The sequence below is a fragment of the Eumetopias jubatus genome, unplaced genomic scaffold, assembly GCF_037043125.1.
Source record: "Eumetopias jubatus isolate StellerSeaLion01/CBP00866 unplaced genomic scaffold, mEumJub1_p1.0 scaffold_17, whole genome shotgun sequence".
NCBI lineage: Eukaryota > Metazoa > Chordata > Mammalia > Carnivora > Otariidae > Eumetopias > Eumetopias jubatus.
Genome location: NW_028274823.1, coordinates 81495903 through 81520473, shown reverse-complemented (window position 1 = coordinate 81520473; position 24571 = coordinate 81495903). Strand labels below are relative to the sequence as shown.

At 38.4% G+C, this 24571-nt stretch overlaps 1 protein-coding gene across 5 annotated transcripts in view; it reads left to right on the top strand.

The window, feature by feature from the left end:
* PTEN (phosphatase and tensin homolog) overlaps positions 1–23231 on the top strand; it is a 100523-nt gene extending 77292 nt beyond the window's left edge. For 2 of the 5 annotated variants that reach the window (XM_088019862.1, XM_028104535.2), the window contains 3 exons: positions 2617–2783; positions 5550–5774; positions 8367–11884. In XM_088019862.1, coding sequence (XP_087875988.1) covers positions 2617–2783; positions 5550–5774; positions 8367–8552 — 578 coding nt within the window. In that variant the 3' untranslated portion in view covers positions 8553–11884. The other 3 variants (XR_015767089.1, XM_088019863.1, XM_088019864.1) reach the window with 3 other exon arrangements.
* Positions 23232–24571: the final 1340 nt, after the last annotated feature.

Below are 24571 nucleotides of genomic sequence, written 5' to 3'. Positions count from 1 at the left end.
CTGAAGGAAGTGTTGCGGGCCTGACTTGAAGTACAACAGTAGGACATGAGCTGGACCCAGGGAACAGAGTAGGGTGGGATGTGTGGCCGACTGTCAGGGGACCCTGAATGGGGATGGCAGACTTGATTTGATAGATGCTGTGGCATCAGTGACAGTTTGAGAGGCTTAGGCTCTGTTTTAAGTCTGGCTGTGTAGGAAGTGGTGATGGGGAGCCAGGGGTGGGAAGGAATCCAGTTAGCAGGACTTGCTGTAAGCCAGATGTGCTTTGCTAAGGCAATCAAATCATTGCTCTTTACTTTGCCATTTATATCTAAATATTTTGTCAATTTCGATTCTGGACACATCAATAATTCACAGAAAAGGGAAGAAGGAAAAATGAATCTCACTGAGACTTGGAGGCATGAATGTTTTTGGTTTTAAACATGTTTTGGTCAGGTGAAGGCGAGCTGTTCACATGAAGATCCTCAGTGGGTTCTTGAAAGTGTGGGTTTGAATCTCAGGTGAGAGTTAGATCTGATATTTGGGGACGCACCGGGCAATAGACGTAATAGTTAGCTAGCCCTCCGTGTAGATACGGTGTGGGGCTAGAGAGTGGGAAGGCTCGGGGAGACAGTGGGAGGGCTGAGGCCCGGCGAGCTGTGCCTTTGGGTTCAGGAGGAGGGCGGGGCCAGTGAGGAAAACAGAGCAGCTTCTGCAAAGTGGTTGGGTCAGCAGCTGTTTTCTTACTGGATTATTGCCCTACTATCCCTAAATAAAGGAAAAGTTACTATACTCTTTACATCTAAAGGGGTTAAAATGTTAGTAAAAGATGATCACCGTGATTTTTCTCTCCATACACAATACATCAATATGCGTATGTCAGAACAATTGAATCCTGGCTTGTTGACCAGGTATTGACTTGTCCTTTCTTTAGAACGTATCAGTCGTATCAAAGAGAAAATACCTGACTTGTGTCTCAGAAGTCTGCAGAACTGTACTGATGTTGGGCTTCTGATAAGTTAGGTCTTAGAGATCGAAGATGGGAAATTCATATTGTAAAGGAAATGATTTTCTTTAGTGATTTGAGGAAATCTTTTCCACTTATTTTTATTAAAACTTTTTAACTTAGTTTTGGGGGGTAAATTCTAAGTCACACTGATTTGTAATTAGTTTATGAATTGATTATACAGTTCTCGAATTCCTGAAGATGCACATTTTAGATGTAGTTTAATTGAAATCTGGCTTATACTGTTAATATGCCTTTTAAAGTTCTAAAATGAGGATTATCAGATTCTGAACTAGTGGAGTCTTAATAAGATTACAAGGCATTTTCATCCTGGCTGATTTTTGTCACAGCTTTGAAATCATACCTTTTTGTTTGCTTTTTCAAGCTAGAGTTTCTAGTGAAATTTTCAGAATCACATAGTCTTGTAAAATGGCTCGCTGTACTTTGAACCATTAGTCAAGGATGCGGCAATTATTGACAGATTGTTAGTGTGATGTTTCCCCTTTTGGGAGTGTCCTTTTTCTTGTGATAAATGCCTCACAGATTCATATTAGAAAAACCCAACAGGCTGTTATCAAACCTGCTGTTTATTATGTGAATGCTGATGCTGCTTTAGATACTGCGCAGATGAGCCGGTATGTGTTTATTAAACTAGAAAGTGCATCTAGCTTGGATAAGCCTTTTGCCTTTTTCTCACTTGTTGGTCACATTTGTAAACAATGTGAAACTTCTTTTTGCATCTTTAAGGATGATGCCTTTTAGTGTTGAGGATTTTATGCCTGTTTTTATATATGTGTATATTTTATACATAAAAATATATGAAATATACATGAAATTTTTCATGTACTTTTTGCAAGCTTGGGATTTTATTTCTCAATTGTCTTGGCATATTTCCTTCAAGACCCACTTCTTATTCATAAGGTTAATCACTAAAACATATAATCCTTTCCTTTATTTTAAAACAGAGGCCAAAGCCAAAATACTTGTTAATGAAAATGGAGTGTGTTTTGGAGGGAGGGGGATTTTGCTGCAGTTTGTACTTGAGTCTGTTGTATTTCTTTGCAGACATTTCAAATCTCTTCCTGTTTCTCATGATGAAGGCTTTATATCCCTTTAAGAAATAAAATGTGAGCTATAGGTAAAATAAATAAATAATCGTTAATATTTTTATAAATATTGAGTCTTGTGTTTATGGAATAAATAGATTATATTCTTATGCATCTTGTGAACATGTAATGATTTGTATTTTGTGGGTTTTGTTATGTGGTAGAGACATTAAAATACTGCAGCAAATATCTATTTTTAAAGTTATTTTTTACGCAGTTCATAGATGTGCCAGAAAATTATTTTAGCATTTTAATTATAAATCTAATTTATATTGGATCTTTAACATTTTAATGTTAAAGTTTTGCTGTTATTGTAGTGCCGGAAGTCTACTGTTGGACTGATTATACTTTTTGACCTTTTTGTTTTGTTTTGTTTAAATACTGATTTGTTTTAGATCTGGGTTACAGATGCAGAATCACTAATTTGTGTGTATTGCTAACATTAACTATTAAAATGGTTTTTGACTGTTTGACATTTGAAGGCATTTCCTGTCAAGTGATGCTAACGTGTGTTTAACCATGCAGATCCTCAGTTTGTGGTCTGCCAGCTAAAGGTGAAGATCTATTCCTCCAATTCAGGACCCACACGACGGGAAGACAAGTTCATGTACTTTGAGTTCCCTCAGCCTTTGCCTGTGTGTGGTGACATCAAAGTAGAGTTCTTCCACAAACAGAACAAGATGCTAAAAAAGGTTTGCACTTTCCTTTTATTGGGAAGAATATCCAAAATCGCCATACTCTGAACAGTAACCTCAGATCTTTTGCTTAAAATATTTGGTTAGGCAGAAATCATTCTGTAAGGAGAGCTTACAGGATAATATTTTGTGACTGACCATCTAATGAATTATAACTGGTTGTCTGTTAGATCTGCACATGCTTTGCTTACTGTAACACTGATGAGCCATTATAATGGTAAAAAATCTTATTAGAGGAAAGTCCTTATGTCATTGTAATTTGAGATGAACTTTCTTTAAGTTGGGTTATGCAGAGAAATTTCATAAAAATATTAAAGATTACATACCCCATTAAATCAGTTACTGTCCTTTTAGACAGGATGATCAGTTACCGAGGAAAAGTTAGCAAGGGGCCATGAGTTTGTAAAAAACTTCATCTATATGTATAAATAAGGTCTGTTCCATGGTCTTGTGTAATGACACAGACCACTTTTCCCCCATTTTGGTTTATGTTTCCTGAGACTACATCATTTTATATTTAGCTTTCTCAAATTTATTGAATTATTGCGAATTTTAGTTAGGAGAGTGATAAAGTATGCAAAAGAAGTAATAAAACATGTATTAAAAATGTACTAAATATGCAGCTTTTGAAAGTTAGTGAGGTTTGCATATTACTGAGCCATAGTTAGAGAATTCAAGAGCTCATTCTTAAACTATCTTGGTCTAAAATACTAAGTATGAATATTTAAGGTGAGTGCACTTAAGGTGCAAAATTTGGGGTAGTCATGAACAAAAATAGTAGCTTTGTATGTTGTTACTGCCTCATTAAACGTATTGCCAATCTTTAGACATTCTCAGTAATGGGACTGATTTAGTTTTCCTGATATTTAGCTTTAAAAAAAAAAAGAAGAGGAAGTTTCATTTGTTACAAAAATTTTAAACTCTACCTTGACTTATCTGAAGAAATACAATTTCCTATATCCAGAATCCGCATAGCTGGGAAATTACAAAATGTTAAACTGGTTTTTTCACTGGAAATGCATTTCCTACCTATTCTATGTAAATGATAGTTAAATATATCTCGATAACTTTGGAAAGTAATTTTTCAGTAGTCCAGGGAGCGTTAGCCAGTGTTTAAGTATTTTTTCCCTTCTATTCATTATAGGACTGGTACATGTAAAGTTTTATTTATTTTTTTAAAAAGCATTTATTTGTTTGTTTATTTATTTTTTTAACATGGGGCTTGAATCCATGACCCTGAGATCAAGAGTCACACACTCTACCAGCGGAGCCAGCCAGGTGCCCCTAAAATTTTATATTTTACTTTTAAAAATAGGCACCTGCATCACTGTCTCCCTATACCTTTAGGAGTGCATAAGTTCTTATTTTCAGTTATCATCTGTACATTACTTTAATACATATAAAATTGAAGATTAGATTAGTATTTGTAATACATCTATATCTGGGATTACTTTACATATATTTCTATTTTATGTGATTCTCCCTGCCTGTTATAAATGTTGCTGTGATTTAAACAAAAACAGGTTTAATATAATCAGTACCTATACAGAATCCACATTTTTGGAGATTTAAATAGTACTAGCTTATGTTCTTCTGACTCTAAGTAAGCAAAAAATAGCTTTGCTAAAATAATTAAAATTAACAAATATGTTTTTTTAAAGTCTTATATGTGAGATTGCTAGGTACTGTTAAAAGATAAAAAGACAGTTAAATGTAAGATACTTAAGGGTCTTACCATCTTCCTGGGAAAATAGCAAAACTCGAAGGTAAATTAGAATAAAAAAGTTACTGGCAATTTAAGGCACCAGATAAGATGTCACAAAGCTGCACATCATTCACTGTCACGTGATCCATGTAGGCCAAATTCCAGTCATTAAGAGAAGAGAGAGAGAGAACATTTTCTTGTGTTGGTCAAGAAAGGTTTGAAGTGATGAACTTCTGATGTGTTTTTTGATTAACAGGACCTTGTATTATTTGTAAGGAGTAATTTTTTAAAAATAGGCATTTTATAACAAGTCAGAATTGCTTGTCTTCCTTCCCCCATATTCTGAACATTTTCAGACACACATATTGTCATGTAGGAAACTGGAGCCACTTAGAGTTTGTATTGCTTCTGAAGTAGAAATGGATCTGCCTTGCTTCATCGGGAAGTTGTGCTGACATTTCAAGAACTTTTGTTGAAGTAAATTTTGTAATGGATAGATTTTTTTAAAGATTTTATTTATTTATCTGAGAGAGAGAGAAGGATTCTGTAGGGGTTGCAGAGGGAGAAGCAGACTCCCCGCTGAGCAGGAAGCCCGACGTGGGGCTCAATCCCAGGACCCTGAGATCATGACCTGAGCTGAAGGCAGATGCTTAACCAACTGAGCCACCCAGGCGCCCCTGAAATGAATAACTCGGTGAAACAGAACATTAAACCCATTTTCATATACACATACGTACAAAGTCAAACATTTTTTTAAAGCTTATATTAGACAAGAAAGGAAAAATTTTACCTAAGGTTTTAAAACAAAAGTAAGTTATCTTAGAACTTGTGGAATTACATTTTTGGTCTAAAATTTGAACAAAAGAATAAATGTATGTGAATTAGATACAACAGATAACCCACAGCTTGCCAAATACAAGTCTGTATGTTTGTCTTTATTCAGACTATCAAATGACATGTGGCTTATTTTATTGACTTCTTGGGGCAAATGTTGAATATAGGTGATATATTTTCTTCTCTAAAAAAATTTAAAATTTGTCTTTTTTTTTTTTTTAAAGGACAAAATGTTTCACTTTTGGGTAAACACATTCTTCATACCAGGACCAGAGGAAACCTCAGAAAAAGTAGAAAATGGAAGTCTATGTGATCAAGAAATTGATAGTATTTGCAGTATAGAGCGTGCAGATAATGACAAGGAATATCTAGTACTCACTTTAACAAAAAATGATCTCGACAAAGCAAATAAAGACAAGGCCAACCGATACTTTTCTCCAAATTTTAAGGTCAGTTAAAAACATTTTGAGGAATTAGTGGGTGGCTCTGTGTGTGTGTGTGTGTGTGTGTGTGTGTGTGTGTGTGTGTGTTTAAATGTATAGCTGATGAAGGACTTGCGTGACTAAGTTTTAAATTAAATTAGGTATTATGTAGAAGCAATATTTCGGTATCAGTAAGGTGAGTTTCTAACATAGATGCACACAGAGTCAAAAAAGGCTGCTTTTCTCCACCCCCCCGCTTCTTTGTTGTTGTTTGGTGAAATCTGGGGCACGGGTTTGGAAGGGGAATTCAGTTTATGGGATATGAAGTAGGAATGGGGGAAGAAAGGAGTAAAAGGGAACGCAGTCATTTGGGAATGATTCACACGGAATGTTCTTAACTGTTCCTGCTTTTGCCCCCTTCCAGTTTATCCTCAGCCCCTCAGAGTGGTCTTAAAATAAGCGTGGTTGTGTCGCTCTTGTCTATACTTTTTAAAGACCCTGTGGTTTTTTGGTATGACCCACACAGACCTACCTAACTGAGCGCAGGCTCACCTCCTACATGAGCTCTAGCCACATTCTCCTCCTGCTCCGAGATTCACCCATGCTGGCAGTTTTCAGTTCTTCCAGATGCTAAGCTCCTCCTGCCTGCAGACTTTCCAGTTCTTTTTCTCTCCCTGTACCTCTGCACCTTCTGCCTGCCCCTTGCCTTTCCCGCATTTGGCTACCTTTCCGTGTCGTAGCCTTCTCTTCAGTCTTGGTGCTCGGAAGCCCTCTCCGATCATTCTTTTGTGTTACTCCCTTTCTAAAGCCCTGTCTACTTCCTCATATTATGGAGTTATTTGGGTCGTTACTTTTATCTGTATGTGATGTGTGTACGTATTTCTATTCCTGTGCATTGATAAGAAATTTCCAGGTAAAAAAAAAAAAAATCTGATTTGTCAATATTTCCAAATGGTAGTTTGCCCTTTTTTCCTTCCCCTTTCTGGTTTCTCCTTCTACCTGATTTTCCCCCTTCCTTTCACCATACCTTCCTTTCTCTTTTCAAAAATTCTCTCTTACTTGTTTTGCCTCATTCCATCTTTATAATATGCAGCAGGCCTACCCATAGCTGATAAGTATAAGAATACTGTGAGTAATCCTAAAAATAAGGGGGAGGCTACATATATTTTAAGTGAAAATAAATCAAATATTAAGTGCCATTAGATCTTACATTTCTTTTAAGTGGTTAGAAGTGTCTTTTAGAATCCACGGTTTCCATTGACTGTGTTTTACCTAAGTCTGCATTTTCCTTAATTGTTAGCTTTTATAGTGTGACTTCCTCTAGTTTTATTGTTTTTTGTTTTAATTTTACAAGAATATGTATTTGTGATTACAAATAAAAACTGTTTCAGTTATCAGTAAACAAAGCCCATGGTAAGTGCTTATGAACAAATGAAGCAGAGGTGGGATAGAGAACGATCTTGGTGTGGGTTTTAGCTGGATAATTAAGAGAAGGCCTCTGTAGCAGGTGACGTTTAATCAGAGGCCTAAATGAAGTGAGTGAGCTGTACGAATACCCGGGACAGGAGGGAAGGACAGATAGAAAAGCCCTGAGCCAGGAATGATTCTCCCATGTTTGAGGAGCCGTAGATAAGCAGTCGTTTTGACTAGATCACATCAGTCTGAGTGTGAAGACATTGGTGTGTTTTCAGCCCAGGAGGGATGTCGTCTCAATTTTGTCTTTAAAATGTGGCCTGGAGAGGAGGTAAGAACGGAACTGGGAGGTGAGGTGAGAAGCTGCTGCTGGGGTTTAACGCAGACGAGAGGTGGTGGCTGCTTGGACTAGTGTGGCGGCAGTGGGCGCAGTGAGAAGCTGTCAGAGGAGGGAGAGAAGGCATCCTGCAGGTGGACCCGAAGGGATCCGCTGATGGAGGAAGACGAGAGGAGGATAATGGGGGGGGGGGGGGCTGTAGATAGAACAGAAGGAGCAAGAGCGTTCACGGCCGATCTGATTGAAGCCTCCCATGCGCTGCTGGCCGCCCTTCTGGGCCTTAGCTTCCTCTGCTTGGAGATGGAAATACCTGCCTCGTTGAGCTGTTTGCAGTTCTCTCGGCACTGCCTGTAATGGACACCACTGTCTGATGTTCTTAACCTTTAAGGGCTAACGGGATCCTGAACATCACTGTTGGTCAGTGTTTTTATAACGTAGTACTTTGTTTTTGTTTAGTAGTATTTGTATCAGAAGATACACTGAGGCTCAGACAGGTAGTAAGTGCAGTATTCTTTTGGAATTCAGCTATTTGTACGTGGAATTTTGTGATTGAAAATATCTTTTGTAAACGGCCAGTGAACTTCAGCCTTAGGGCATTTCTTTTGCAGAATTATTTAGTTAATGCTTGCAGCTTATGCTTACTAAACACTAGCATATTAACATCCCAGTGTATCTTTTCAGTGTGTAACAAGAAAACCTAGGAAATCCGAAGAAGAGGGTCATCTAAAAGATAGCTGCCTTTTCAAGATCCTATTTGTCATCGCATTTTTAAAAAAAATGAATCTGCTAAAAATACGTATCTTTACTAAGTCATTTAAGATTAGTCGGATTTCTGGATTTCCCCCTTAAACCGCCTGCTTCTTCTCCAGGTGAAGCTGTACTTCACGAAGACGGTAGAGGAGCCGTCAAATCCCGAGGCTAGCAGTTCAGCCTCTGTGACGCCGGACGCTAGTGACAACGAACCTGATCATTACAGGTACTCGGACACCACTGACTCTGATCCAGAGAATGAGCCTTTTGATGAAGATCAGCATACACAAATTACAAAAGTCTGAATTTTTTTTTTAATCAAGAGGGATAAAACACCATGACAACAAACTTGAATAAACTGAAATTGGACCTTTTTTTTTTTTTAATGGCAATAGGACATTGTGTCAGATTACCAGTTATAGGAACAATTCTCTTTTCCTGACCAATCTTGTTTTACCCTATACATCCACAGGGTTGTGACACTTGTTGTCCAGTTGAAAAAAGGTTGTGTAGCTGTGTCATGTATATACCTTTTTGTGTCAAAAGGACATTTAAAATTCAATTAGGATAAATAAAGATGGCACTTTCCCATTTTATTCCAGTTTTATAAAAAGTGGAGACAGACTGATGTGTATACGTAGGAATTTCTCATTTTGTGTTCTGTCACCAACTGAAGTGGCTAAAGAGTTTTGTGATGCACAGGTTCACATCCTACCCCTTTGCACTTGTGGCAACAGATAAGTTTGCAGTTGGCTAAGAGGAGTTTCTCAAGGGTTTTGCTACATTCTAATGCATGTATTCGGGTTAGGGGAATGGGGGAGTGCTCAGAAAGGGCTATCTGTCCTGCTGGACTCTGGACCATATACCATCTCCAGCTACTTCACGCACCTTTCTTTAGCATGCTACAGTTGTTAATCTGGACATTTGAGGAATTGGCCGCTGTCACTGCTTGTTGTTTTGTGCATTTTATTTTATTTTTTTTTAAAGCATATTGGTGCTAGAAAAGGCAGCTAGAGGGAGTGAATCTGTATTGGGGTGCAGGAATGAACCTTCCACAACTTCTTAAGAATCCACAAATGAAGGGATATAAAAATAATGTGGTCATAGATAAGAAACACAGCAACAATGACTTAACCATATAAATGTGGAGGCTATCAACAAAGAATGGGCTTGAAACATTATGAAAATCGACAATGATCTATCAAATACATTTTCTCAGTTGTAACGAGTGCTCCATCTCCCGTGTAATCAAGGCCAGTGCGAAAAGTCAGATGCTGTTCGTACCGACATCAGTCAACCACGTACACTTACTTTATTAGTTTTCAATCATACACCTGCTGTGGATGCTTCATGTGCTGCCTGCAAGCTTTTTTTCCTCATTGAGTATAAAACATTTTGTAATGCTGCACAGGAAATTTCAATTTGAGATTCTACAGTAAGCGTTTTTTTTCCTTCAAAGATTTATGATGCACTTATTCAATCCAATAGCTGTCAGCCGTTCCGCCCTTTTGACCTTACACATTCTATTACAATGAGTTTTGCAGTTTTGCACATTTTTTAAATGTCATTAACTGTTAGGGAATTTTACTTGAATACTGAATACATATAATGTTTATATTTAAAAGGACATTATTTGTGTTAAAAAGGAAATTAGAGTTGCAGTAAATTTTCAACACTGCATAAATGATGAGGCATTTACTTTTTCAGTAGAAATTGTCCCACATAACGCTTTTATCGATTTTTATTGAAAGAATAGATTTTTTTTTTTTTAATGTGCAGTGTTGAATCATTTCTTCATAGTGCTAGACTTAGGACTAGGGCTTCAATTTCACTTCTTAAATATCGTATATTTGATATGCCCAGACTGCATATGATTCTAAGCAGAATACAACTACTATTGTAAAGCTAATGTGAAGATACTATTTAAAAAGAAGTTTTTTCCCCCAGAAATTTGGTGTCTTTCAAATTATACACTGACCTTGAAACATTTGAATATCCAACCAATTTACTCCTTAATGGTGTAAAATCTCATTTTCAATAACTTATTGGTGCTGAAATTGTTCACTAGCTGTGGTCTGACCTAGTTAATTTACAATACAGATTGCATAGGACCTACTAGAGCAGCATTTATAGTTTGATGGTTAAATAGATTAGGCAGAACTTCATCTAAAATATTCTTAGTAAATAATGTTCACATGTTTTCCATACCTCATCAGTTTCATTCAACAAATAAAATTTTTAAATTTTTAACAAAGCTCTTAGGATTTACACATTTGTATTTAAACATTGATATGTAGAGAATTGATTGACTGCTCATAAGTTAAATTGTAAAGTTAGAGACAACTATTCCTAAGATCTCAGCATTGAAATTTATATGCCACCTTATCTTTCATAAAAGCTGAAAATTATTGACTAAAATGAAAATCAACTATTCGTGTTTTGATGATAGTTATTAATACTGTTAATTTGTTACAGTTTTGGGCACGGTATATTAAAACATAATTTGTGTTGTTCCAATATGTAACATGGAGGGCCAGGTCATAAATAATGACATTATAATGGGCTTTTGCACTGTTATTATTTTTCCTTTGGAATGTGAAGGTCTGAATGAGGGTTTTGATTTTGAATGTTTCAATGTTTTTGAGAAGCCTTGCTTACATTTTATGGTGTAGTCATTGGAAATGGAAAAATGGCATTATATATATATATTATATATATATAAATATATATTATACATACTACTCTCCTTTATTTCAGTTACCATCCCCATAGAATTTGACAAGAATTGCTATGACTGAAAGGTTTTTGAGTCCTAATTAAAACTTTATTTATGACAGTATTCATAATTAGCCTGAAATGCATTCTGTAGGTAATCTCTTTGAGTTTCTGGAATGTTTTCTTACTTAGACTTTCTGGATGTGCAGCCGCTTACATGTCTGAAGTTACTTGAAGGCATCACTTTTAAGAAAGCTTACAGTTGGGCCCTGTGCCATCCCAAGTCCTCTGTAGCTCCTTGCGAACTTTTTTTTTTTTTTTTTTTGCCATAATTATTACAGGGCAGTTGAATACATAGCATCCCCGTTCTTTGCTGTGGCACAGGTTATAAACTTAAGTGGAGTTTACCGGCAGCATCAAATGTTTCAGCTTTAAAAAAATAAAAAGTAGGGTACAAGTTACATGTTTAGTTCTAGAAAATGTGTGCAATATGTTCATAACGATGGCTGTGGTCGCCACAAAGTGCCTCGTGTACCTTTACATACTGTTGACGTGTCATGCATGCAGACGGAGGGGGTGGGACTGTGCTCGGGAGTGGGGGCTCTCGCCGCCGTGTCTGGCAGAGCTGCCTTCCACCCTGCCGGTTCGCAAGTTCAATCTGTTTCCATAGAGAATATATATACTCAACATTTCAGTCTGTTAAACAGCCTTACTCTGATTCAGCCTCTTCAGATACTCTTGTGCTGTGCAGCAGTGGCTCTGTGTGTAAATGCTATGCACTGAGGATACACAAAAACATGATGTGTACAGGATAATGCCTCATACCAATCAGATGTCCATTTGTTACTGTGTTTGTTAACAGCCCTTTATCTCTTAGTGTTATAAACTCCACTTAAAACTGATTAAAGTCTCATTCTTGTCATTGTGTGGGTGTTTTATTAAATGAGTATTTATCATTTGAATCGTTTAAATTTATTGACATTTGCAATAATGGGCAGCCAGATGTGATTCTCTGTAACTCCCCCCCCCCCCGTGTCCTTCAAAGCCTGCAGTTACAAAAACATGGGCCTTTGTCAGCTTCCGAGTAGAGTGTCTGTCTACTCACGTTTAAGAGAGACGCTTTTTTTTTTCCCTAAGGGCCTTAACACTTAATAAATTGTTTCCAGCACATTAAATAACACTCGAGTCCTGAAAAAGTTCAAGATTCTTGAAAAACTGTCTCTCCCCCCGGCCCCCACTAAGCCAGATGTGTGAAAGATAATTCCCCAGCATGGATTTGGTACTTCAGATTTCAACTTGGTGACTTTTCCATTCTTTTTGATTCCATAGACTCCCATCAGTGTATGGGAAGCCTCATCTACTCATTGTGACTTGTGCCATTTAAAAATTGATAGTCCCGAGTAGTCTAAAAGACTGTGTACTTGAGTTAATCCTGTGATTTCTGATATTCATGAAAGTTTAAAGACTAACCAAGGCATATCCTCCTTTCAACAAAGCATAGCGAGTGACAGTGCAGCTTGTACAGATGTTTGGAGAATTTGGAGAATAAAGCAGATCACGTATGTGACAGGGAGGTTCAGTGTCGTTTCAGGTTTACATTTCGTCATGTGACTTTTTTAAAAAAACAGTAAATGTGAATAATGTGTAATCATCTAAAGAAGTCTTCAAAGTGTGTGGGTATGCATGTGCTTCTGTTTTGTATTGTGAGATACACCATCCTGGAGTTTTAAGTCACTGTGTTTCATAGGAGGGTCTTGGCGATGTCTGAAACGTAGGACTTTAGAGGCAGCTTTGTTGTTCTTGCGTGTTTTCAGCACCCTGTCTTTTGAGCTAGGGTGTGCTAATGGAATGCCACCACCATTTTCACTGAGAAGTAAAAATCACCCGTGTTTAACCTGCAGGCTTCCAAAGGCAGACAAAACATCAAACCCTTAAATCTCAGGAATTTGCTGCTAATGTCCAGCTTTTTGTTTTTTTATTCCTGCCAGATAACTAGCCACACATCTAAAGGACTAAAGTATAAGTTTTGATTGGCAGTGCTTTTAACTAGCACAGGGAGAGGCGTTTCTGGATGGAAACAGAAATAATCCGTCCAAACTGGACAGTATTTTAGAACTTTGAAAGGTGAAATGTTAGAGACTGGTTTTTCTATAGAATTGCACAGCCATAGGAAGCCTAATCAGGTTTTTGTTTTTAGTTTTGGAGCAAGTCTATAATCATGATCTTGCTGTTTTTTCCATCCTTCAAGGAAGCTTCCTTCTTACAAGTGCATCAGATTGTAGGTAGCCACTCTTGGCAAATTCGTATTGGTTGGTGGCTTTAAAAGTAGGTAATGTGAAGACAGGAAAGGACACATTTCTTTGGTGGTAAGACCCTTTGGTTCTTGACTTAACTCTTTTGAGAATCCTTTCCTGTAACAACAATAATAAAATACTCCCTATTATTCCACCACGTGGAGACATGACCATTGTGGATACTTTTTGTGACTATGCAATCATTTTTCCTGTATATTCACGTATATATTTTCTTTAAGAAATGAAGTTTGTACTCTGCATACTCTCAGAGCCTTTAAGCTTAGCATGGGCAACATGGATTTGTAAAGTGTTGAGTCACATCAGACAATGAACAGTGACTTGATTCTTTCTCATGCTACAGGTGCAGATCGTGTGCGGTTATTGAGAACCTCTCCAGGTCCGTGGGTTCCTTACGATGTGTAGATATTGTTAGCATCAGGATGATAAGTGTCTAAGCAAATAAGGTAGTTACGTTTATTTAGCATAGACAAGCTTAACACTGTAGATCTGTCTCCTCAAAAACCATTTTAAATGTGCATTTTGGAATTGTGTGTTAAGTGGTTAAACAGAACCTATGAGACACCATGCAATAGTTCATTTCACTATGGCCTGTCCATGTCCTCGGAGGTTGGAAAAGGACGAACTTCTCAGTTTTTATAGTTCCCAAACAGGTGTTCAATTTGGACTGAGTTGGTTTGACACCTGCAAAAAAGGGAAAAGCTGGTTGTTTATCAGTTAATTGTCTTGAAATCTCCGTGCTCGTGTGACTTCCAGCATCTCAAAGAGACAGTATTTCATGAGTGGGTCACCTTCAGCTCTGGAACCATGTTTAATATAACGGGGGGTGGGAGGCTTATAACAAAACATGCAACTCTTCTTTGATAGTTATTTGAGGATTTGGGTGAAAAAAATTCAGCGACAGGGCAACACATAACTTAGAAATGTATCCGATTGATATTTCAAGAACATTTTTACATAAACAGTGAAGTCCACTGCCATCTTTTGAGCATTACCAGGTTTTAAAATGAAACTGCATATTTTTAAATGAGGTGTTCAATAAGGATTTATATTTTTCATTTTTTAATTAAAAATAATTTATATTTCTTGTTGCATGTGGTTTCTTATCTGTTCTTGAAGTGGTTAGAGGTTTTGTTTGGAATGGAGCAAGCCTCAAGTGTTGCAGGTTTTCCTCTGTTTACCACAGTGAAATTCTGAAAATGTTCAGGTGTGGCTTCCTATAGCCTGTCATTTACTGGCGTTGACATGCACCTTTAGGGTTTTCTGCCCACTCTAGACAGTTGTCCAAATGATATCCCATGTTTACAAATGCCTTCCTGTTTTTACTTTCCTCTCTCATTAAATTGCCCTATTGGGCAGTTTATAAATGTGTGTTGGATGGGTGGGTGGATGAATTAAATTTTTGAGTGCTAGACTCCAACTTGAGAGATTAAGTAGTTCAATTCAGGCAAACACTTCTTCCTGGAATCTCACAGTTCATTGTAATGAAACTAATGTCAACCTTGGATGACCTTTGACATACAGGAATGACTCTTGGATATTAATGAATTTGTTAGTAACATCTGGATGTGTGCAGTAATGAGTTATTTTCAAACTTGTGCATTTAACCAAAGTTGGTGTATTGGAAATGTTTATGTCAAGTTCCATTTGGCTACTGATGGATATAAAAACAGAAATGCTTTCCTATGGAGAGTATTTTTTCTTTAAAAAATTAAAGAGTTAATTATTTTGAGTATTTGGTTTTAAATTTTTTATTCAACAAGTACTTATCAAGTCCCTGCTATGTGTTAACAGATGTTTGGAATATATTAGTGATCAAAACAGACATACCTTCTATTGCCCTTGAGGAGAGGAAGTAGATTTTATTAAACTGTGACAGGTGCTGTGAAATATGAGTTGCATGTGATCCAGTAATGATCCCCAAACTCTGCATACGCTCCCCTAGACTTCCTTCCCCTTGAGGTTTGATGGGCCATTGTAACTAGTTAATTCCAGTGAGCCAGCAGTGAAAGGGATGTGACACTCCCGAGGAAAGGCATTGAAAATTAAATCCCCTGTAGAATCCTTTGGGCTTCCTTCCCTCTTCCCTGGCAGTGACCAGGACTGGATGTGTTCCAGGTGGTGCAGCTCTGTCAGCCTGGGTCTTGAGTGACTTTATGGGGCAAAACTTGCTCAGATTGAACACATTAGACGTTAGCATGCGCAAGAAACAAATATTAAATTGGACCAAGATTCTGGGACGATTTGGTACCATCACATAATTAATTCCATTCTGACTGATGGCTTGGAAGGGTCAGAGAAGGAAGCAGGGAAGAGGGAATTAAAAATGGAGCAAAACGAAAAGTGACGTCTTAAAACCAACAATGTGATGCAGTCAAGAAACTAAATTGCAAGTGCATTGTTATTGATCACCTGTAGGTACTATTCTAGATCCTTGAGAACAGCAGATCCCAGCTCTCATGGGGCTCGTGTTCTAGGAAGGATACCAGATGATAGACAGCGTCTTTAAGGTAAGAAGGACTCCAGTGGTGGATTGTGGGAGAGAGTCTGGTAGGTCGGGTATGGAGAGGTGAGATCGCGGTGCTCAAGAGGGTAGTTGGGAATCGTCCTCACTGGGAAGGTGAGGACTGAGCAGAGCCCTTGAATCAGTGGCATTAGAATGTTCTTTCAACCTGTCGGACAGCAAGAGGCACTCATTGTTCTTTGTAAAATTTCATCCTCACCTTTTACAACTGTCTATATTTGGTTCCTGAGTTTTTAAGATTTTTACTGGTGTATCTAGGGATAATCTTGAGAATGCAACCCAAAGTAGTCATTGTCCCCTAAATCATTTTGTTCTCTAGATTGGTTTTGGCAAAATCTATATAAATAGTATGTTCTTCTTCATTCCCAGAGTTGAATTCATTTTAAAATTTTTCTTAATGTGTGTGTGTGTGTGTGTGTGTGTTGAAAAAACTTGATACGGCTTTTTAGTAGAAGTTAAAGTTCTGTTATGGCCTTAAATATTTCTGTAAAGCTGAAAGGAAATGTCACTTATGATTTATCGATGGGAAACAAGTTATAAATTTTTAGCTACCTGAGAAACAAAAGGGGTGAAATTTATGGCCTAGTGCTGTATACTTTAATTCTTAACTCCTATGAGCAAAAACTTCTTGAAAAGCACCAATATCTAAATAGTAAAAGAAAACTTTTTCACAAAGGGGGAACCCCACCCCTTCTCCTACCACATTTCAAGATCCAAGAAATTTAACTTTGTGGTAAAGGGCAAATAGTATAATTGAGTTAATTCGATACAATAGAAATTTGCAAATATTTATTTATTGTGGCATTATTATCTGGTATTTGCTATTGGTCACTTCCTCCCATCAGGAGGAAATTTTGAAAGAAAATAGCAACTAATAGCTTTTGCTAATAATTTTAATCTTTAATTTTAATTTTAAAGTACAATTTCAAGTGATTTTAAAGACACTTTGGCAAATTTGCATTTTGTTTTTATTCTGAAGAGATTTTTTTTTTTTTTTTACATTTTATTTTGCTTTAGAAAAAAGGTAGTGGAATAGGTTTCCCCAATGTGAGAAAAATTGTCATGTAAATTTAGAAAAAATATTACATCCATCCGTTATTCTTGGCCTAAAGGTTAAACGTTACTTACTGGGCACGTCTCCTAAACCTACCTCGTTGGAATTTGAATGTACATTCCAATAGTAATGACAAATACACTTCAAACTTAATTTTCAAGGAAATAAGCCATGTTTTTACTCTTCTTAAAATACCTGAGACTTGGAAAAAACTTAGTTATGTTTTCTATTTAATAATATTCAGTTAAATGTGATGTATAGAGATTGTGAAGCCTCTCAAAAATATAATCTATAAAAATACTCTTAAGTATGACAATGCTGTCTGTGTATTAAAAGTTAGAGTAGTCCAATTCACTGATATTGGAACACACTGTAACATGTAAATCAGGGAAAATAACAAATTAGAGTCATGTTTATGCTTCTCTTTTCAGTTAAAATCCTGTCTTTGAAATTACAGATCTTGTAAGTTCGCGATCCTTATTATCTGTAAGGGAGAGAAATGTATTTAAACTTCACAGGTGGATGTGAAAATTAGCCAGCTTCTTCATTTTATTCAATATTTCCATGAAGATATCATTGGCAGGGAAGCCCAACGTTTTACATGGTTCTCTTCAACAAGGGAGCTACAAGCGTCTTTAAGTAATTACTCAACTAATACTCTGTTGATGGTGCACCGCCACTGCAGATCCTGTGAATGATGCATGGGCTTCTCACGATTCTTAGTACTGGGTATCAGAGGAATGTTTGAAAATGTTTAGTCTTCGGTCAAAGAGTAGGCATGAATTACATTTCCCTTTTGCCAGACTCAGCAGACACCATTGAATGTGTTTTGTTGTCCTTGGAGAAGACATGAGGCCATTGTTTCCACGGAAAAATCCAAGGAGGTTAAAACAGAAATATCACTGTGAACACGATCTACTGAGGTAAAATCATGGCGAGGAGGTAAGGCAGCTCGAATCTTTCCCAAGAAAGTTTCTACACAGTTCTACCTCAGAAAACCTGAAGATACAGATTTAAAATTCACAGGCGTTCTAATAAGTCACCTACCTGGAGACCAAAACACAGAGCAGAGAGGCAGGAAGTTGAAGTGAGAATCAAAGGAAGAGGGAAGACAAGAGGCCTCGGGGAGCTCCAGCTACCTCTTAGTACCGGTGGGCTGCTGGGAAAACACTCTGTGTGGGCCCTATGTGCCAGACACGGTAGCAGACGCTTGCCGCACTTTACCCACCCTTCAAGGAGGGTGGTTTCACCTCAGTTTATGCCCCAGACCTGAAAGAGTATTCAAATTGCCCAGGCCTCGCAACTGGTAAATAGGGAACTGAATTTGAGCCCATTTGAACTACCATTTTGACAATACTGTGATGCTGTGCCACCTCTTATACATAATCAGATTTACAAAGCAAACAACAAAAGCGTAAACAACAAATCCATGATGGAATCATGCCAGTATCCTTTATTACGGACAGAAGAAAAGCACATTTTAGTACAAGGTTTAAGTCCTGCCAAAGGAACGAAGAAGAGAAACATTGAACAGGTGTTCACGCCATGAAAGAGAACTCTGTATCTTGCAAAGTTCTTGATAGGTACGATGGCGAGGTGTTGGCACATGTTTTTATATCAAGACTCAGAACAAGAACAATATGTGTTAGTTTGATCTTAAATTTGTTGAATAAATTTGTACCTTATTTGTGGTTGAACTTAGAAATATGCTGTTGTTTAAAGTAATTGGTTCTCCGTTAAGCAGGCTAACCAGCCATCTGTCAAAGCACATCATGCACGCTTACCGTGTCCACTTGGCATTAAGGTGGGTGTAGAGGTCAGAGAAGGTCACCGACACTTTAGAGCGGGGAAGAGAGTTTATGCAAAGGGAAGAGCGAGTACAATGGCTTGTTGCGGGACAAAACTTGGCTGTTTAGGAAACTATAAGAAGAGAAAGGTTAGAGCACAGTGAGTGGCATGGAGAGCAGTGGAAGATAAAATTTGGAGGAGTAGGCAGGGGAACTTCTGATTCCAGCCGAGGTGGAATCGAACCACTCAAGCCCATTTCTGCTGTGGTCGGGAACTAAAAAGTTCCGGACCAAACGCAAAGAAGCAAATACCTAAGAACTCTGAAAAGTAAAGACAAGCAGACAGATTGTGAAGGAGACTCAAAACTTGGAAAAGCACCCTATATGAGGATGCTTCCCTTTCTCTTTTCTTTCTTTTGTCTTACAGGTTTGCACCAGGGGTCAGCCCCACTTGCTTGAGCTGCGCAGCCCATGGAGACATGAGAGGCTGAAACCCTTGGAGAAATCCAGCTGCTGGCCAGAGGAAACCAGGAGAAGCGTCTCCTGTTGGCCAGAGAGCATGGGTTGAGGGGAGGAGGAAAGTCCTGAAGAGGAGGGAGCTGGGAAGGGGGGTCCTCTCATTGTGTAAATGAACTTCTCCCAAGTCCTGGGCTCGGTCCGGAGCTGGCGTGCACAAGACAGACCTAAGGAACCATAGCAAAGTCTACAAAAATGAAAATGAGATGGGGACCACCACTCATAGAAGGTGACAGGGCATTTGCAGTCTGAGCCTGACTGGGTTGATTGCCTGCTTAAACAAACAAACAAAATATTTCTCAGAAAATTGTAATAAGACCCAAAGTGGATACAACCCAGTATCCAAAATTGCTTAAGTAGGAAGAACCAGGGTAATGTGAACAATTTCCAAGGAAAAAGTCCATCAAGAGATGCCAGCCTCTAGATAACCCAGATGCTGGAATTATCAGACATAAAAGCAACTGTTAAAATCATGCTCCATGAGATAAAGATAAACACACTTGAACTGAACAGAAAGAAGTTCTCAGCAGAGAACCAAATTATAAACAGAACCGCATGGAAATTTTATGGCAAACGATACAATACCTGGAATTAAAAATAAAAACCACTAGGGGCGCCTGGGGTGGCTCAGATGGTTAAGCGTCTGCCTTTGGCTCAGGTCATGATCCCAGGGTCCTGGGATCGAGCCCCACACTGGACTCTTGGCTCAGTGGGGAGCCTGCTTCTCCCTCTGCCTCTCTCCCTGCTCATGCTTTCTCTCTCTGTGTCTCGAATTAATAAAATCTTTAAAAAATAATAAAATAAAAACCACTAGATGGGCAATAGAAAAATGGAAATGACAGGAAAGAGCACACTTGAAAGTAAATTAATAAGTGTCCAATTTTAATGAGGACTCTAAGGTCCTAAAGGTGGATGAGGCTTTGAAAAGCAAAATGTATCTGACTGTAATTAGTTACAGGGAGCCTGATAAGATATTAATCCAACTACATTCATGTGGCTCCCTGAGATACATATGAAGAAGTTCCTGCTGTTTGTCAATTATGTTGAATAAGGAATTAACATTATCATAGGTCCAACCGTGATGATTATGCAAATTTTCTATGACAGTGTTTTATTCGGGCTTAATACGTAAAAAACAATGTCACATACATTCTGCAACTTACAACATCCAAGGTGATGCATGCGTTGACAAAGAAAAGTTTCCTAATTGGGTCCATTAAGTTGTGTATCTGCAGTAAAGGCAATTTTGAAACCTAAGAGAGTCATCACTAGATAATTGCCAAGCTCATCATCAGAGTCAGTGCCTGGTAAATTGTTTTGCTCGCCTGCTCATGTTAACTCTTTGAATCAGCCTTTGTAATAGGACCTTTTCCCAAATACGGATGTGATTACAGAGATGTCACATGAAAATCGACCTATCTTGTAGGCACAATACATGCTTTCCAATCTCATAACAGAAAAAAAAATGCAATGTTTAATGCTGCTAGTACTTAGAAATCTGTTATGAGAAATCATTAAGGTGAGTCTGAGGAAAAAATGGAACTGGTATTATGTTTGGAAAAATGACTTCCTGATGAAGGAAGACAATTTCAAGGCTTTAAGATACCTCCCATTGTTACATTAGCACCATATCACTCTTAAAAGGCAGTGTGAATTCTTGTAAGGATGATAATAATTCTGGATTTAAGAGTTTAACAAGTGTTGCCATTTAATTCCTATAAGATAGGAAGCACAATCATATCCATTTTATGCATGAGGAATCGAGGGAGACAGAAACATTCAGTAACTGGTCAGCACAGAAAAACTAGTAAGTGGTGCAGCTGGGATTTAAGTTCCCTAGATCTGGTTGCCAAGCCTAGACCACTAGCTATGGGGTTACACAGTTACTTCCTATAACAACTAAATGAGAACTTTTTTTTTTTTTTAAAGAGTGTAATCTTCAAGCTGCAATGGGTAGAACAGAGGTATAAGCAGTTCTCACATTTTTTGGTCTCAGGATTCTCGTGAACTCTTAAAATCTATGGAAGACCTTGAAGAGCTTTTGTGTGTGTAGGTTATTTATACCTACTGATATTTTACCCTATTGGAAATGAAATCTGAGACATTATTATTACCTGGGAAATATTTATTAATGAAAAATAGCAATAAACTCGTTACACGTTAACATAAATAATGTTTTTAATGAAGATAATTAGGCTTTCCAAAACAAAACTTGAGCAATTAAGAGTGGCTTCTAAAAAAAAAAAGTGTTTTTTTCCAAATATCTATTAATACTTGGCTTCACAGAAAACAGCGGGATTTTCATATATGCTTCTGCATTTAATCGGTTGTGAGATGTTTTGGTTGTAGTATATGAAAAAAATATGACCTCTGTACACAGGTAGTTAGTAAGGGAGAAATTTTTTAAGAGCCTTTTTAGATAATTGTAGGTATTCTTGATACTACCAAACTCAAATTGTAATTTTTTAAAACTTCATTGCAGTGTGGGATTGGGAACCCTCAATGAACTTTTTGTACTCTGATTCAAACCTGTTGGTTTATCTTGGTTGGTTTTTTTTAAGATTTTATTTATTTATTTGACAGAGTGAGCGTGAGCACAAGCAGGGAGAATGGCAGAGGGAGAAGCAGACTCCCCGCTGAGCAGGGAGCCTAATGTGGGGCTCCATCCCAGGACCCTGATATCATGAGCTGAGCCGAAGGCAGACGCTTAACGACTGAGCCACCCAGCTGCCCCTAAAATACTAGTTTTTACTTAAAGGTTTGAATGGTATCCCTGACAACAAATACTGTTAGTTGTTTTCCTGAAAGGGTCTCAGTATCCCACTGAAGCCAAAGGCCACACTTTGAGGGTCAGTGGTGAAGAGCTTTGATTGGGGAGAAGCAAATAAGAGCACATTTACCTAAAGATCCAAACAAATTAACTTTCAGGATGCTGAAGGAACTTGAAGATGGTCTCAGAATCACTAGCCAGTGATCTGTGATAAATGAAGGGAAGTGGGAGAGAGTTCAGACACGCAGGAATGAGAAAAGATTGCTTTCACTCTCCAGGGGGATGTTTTCTGGGCAACTCTGATTCCCAGAAAAAGACTACATGGTATTCCATAGCAGGTAGTTTAAGAACATTACAGAATAATTCAGCGATTGCCAGATGTCCTGAGGGCTAGGAGGTTATCTTAAATTTTGTTTTCCTGCATGATTGTCTGACACAGGGCTTCACATGGTGTATACCCTGAAGTATTTGAATAACTACAGAGAGACATTTGAATAATTTGGGCACTTCTTGTACAAACTGCACAAATCTCATTTGATTAGAAACCGTTTACAGAGTACCTGACATATGCAAAATGCCGTGGTAGGCAAATGGCAGGTTGGAAGGGCACATAGGAGGAAAACTAAAAGAATTTGCCTTGAGAACGGAAAATACCGAGGGTATTTTCAAATGTAAAATATTTGAAGTCCACCTGATGAGAGGAAGTAGTATGGTCTTATGGGAAGATCACAGCATTTGGAGTTAGAATATTTGAAAATGTGCTCATCCTGGTTTCTGCCGACTCAGTGGATGCCCTTGGGCAAGTGACTTCAATTCTTGGCCTATGTTGCATATCTGTAATACTAGAGGTTAAGGCCCTTGGAAAAGATGGAGTTGTACTCTCTTACTCCGTGGTGCATAACCAGGAGGAATTTTGGAGAGGACAGTTTGCCTTCCTAGCTCTGTGCTGTCCATTACTGAAGCCACCAGCCACATGTCGCTATTGAGCTCTCGAAATAGGACTAGTCCAAACTGCGATTTGCTCTAAGTGTTAAGTTACCCAATTTTAAAGACTTAGTATGAAAAATAGAATGTAAACTATCTCATCAGTAGTTTTTTATGTTCATTACATGTTTGAAAAAGATAACTTTTGGATACATTGGTTTATAGTAAAATATTCATTTCATCTGTATTTTTAAGAAATACATGGTTCATAGAGAATTTAAAATTGCATAATGGCTTGGATTATGTTTCTGTTGGACAGTGCTGTTCTAGGTAACAGTTTCCAACAAAAGAATAATAATAACTTGAAGAAGAACCTAACTTTACTTTTAATTTTTCTTTCTGAGGTTTGCAAGCAGAGCCTGGGTCACAGTTTTGACAAGAGAGCCTCACATAACTCCATCCAGTCTATACTGTGTGCTCAGGCTGGGCTTCGGTGAATGCTAGGGCCCCATTAGCTCTGCTCCCAGGATTTGTCAGCGGTAGGCAAGGGTAAGACCCCAAAGGGATGCCTTATATGGGACACTGGGGACTTTCTCTCCCCTTCCTTTATTCAAGCAGAAAAGTGTTCAGTGTGTATTGTCTGAGTGAAGGAATGAGCATACAAAGTCTGTGTGGGTATTTCAGGTACAGGGGACGATGGTTTAGGATTCAGGCTTTGGACCAGCTCAGGCCATCAGGCTGATTCTCAGTGCCACCATTTACTCGCCCTGTGACCTGATTCATCCTCTCGGTGCCTCAGGTTCTTCCTCTGTGAAGTTCGAGAGCTGCATGGGCAATTTTTAGGAGAGTACACTCGATTTCCCCAGACATGCAGCATGCTACGCGTGGTATCTGGCAGTGCTACTGTGTAAATCACGTCTTGTAAGAGAAAACTACACACCATCACAAACCCTTTATAAGATATCTTGCATGTGAAGTTGTTAAGCATGTTCTTACTTCCTCGCCTCCGTTAACGCCCTGTGCAGCAGGTTTTGAAGCAGCTCCCCAGGGCTTGTCGCTGAAGCAGGTCCAAACGCTGCCCGGATCTCCGTAACAGCCTGATCTCATGTGGGCAAGCACTTGGGGGGAAGCACACGGGTCACACTCGGTAAAGACCTGTCGGGTGCAAGGCGATCTGAGGTGCACCCTCTCGAGTCCTGGCGGCATGGGAAGAGGAAGTGTGTGTCTGCTCCTGGACTCAGGATTCTGCCCTGAGGGCTGGGCGATGAGTAGAGGTTATTTTTCTCACCCAGAACTACCTGGTAACACCAGCCTCCACCTGGGTCCAGCTCTCTCCCACTCCACAAACCCTCTCCGCCTGCGTATTCTGTCCCTCCCACTTCCTCCATTCTCTTGCTCAGACCTACCCTGGCCTTTTACCGAATAAATAAAGGCTCTCAACTTCCTGGCCTTCTATCATCAACCCACACTCTCCCTTCTTTCAGTCTGCCTCCCTGTGATGTAAAAGGAAAAATAAGTCTGCCTTCTGTTTAAGGCCAACTTTTTTACTGCATTCCTCGTCCTCTCTTTCCTGGGACGTAGACCATGTCTTACTGAATTCTCTCTTTTTCATCTTATTCTTGACATTTTAATCTCCTTTGGGTCATTTCTTAGAGCTATTAAATATTACATATCCTTAAATCCCTCCTTTTTTTTTTTTTTTTTTAGTAAAGGGAGAAAAAA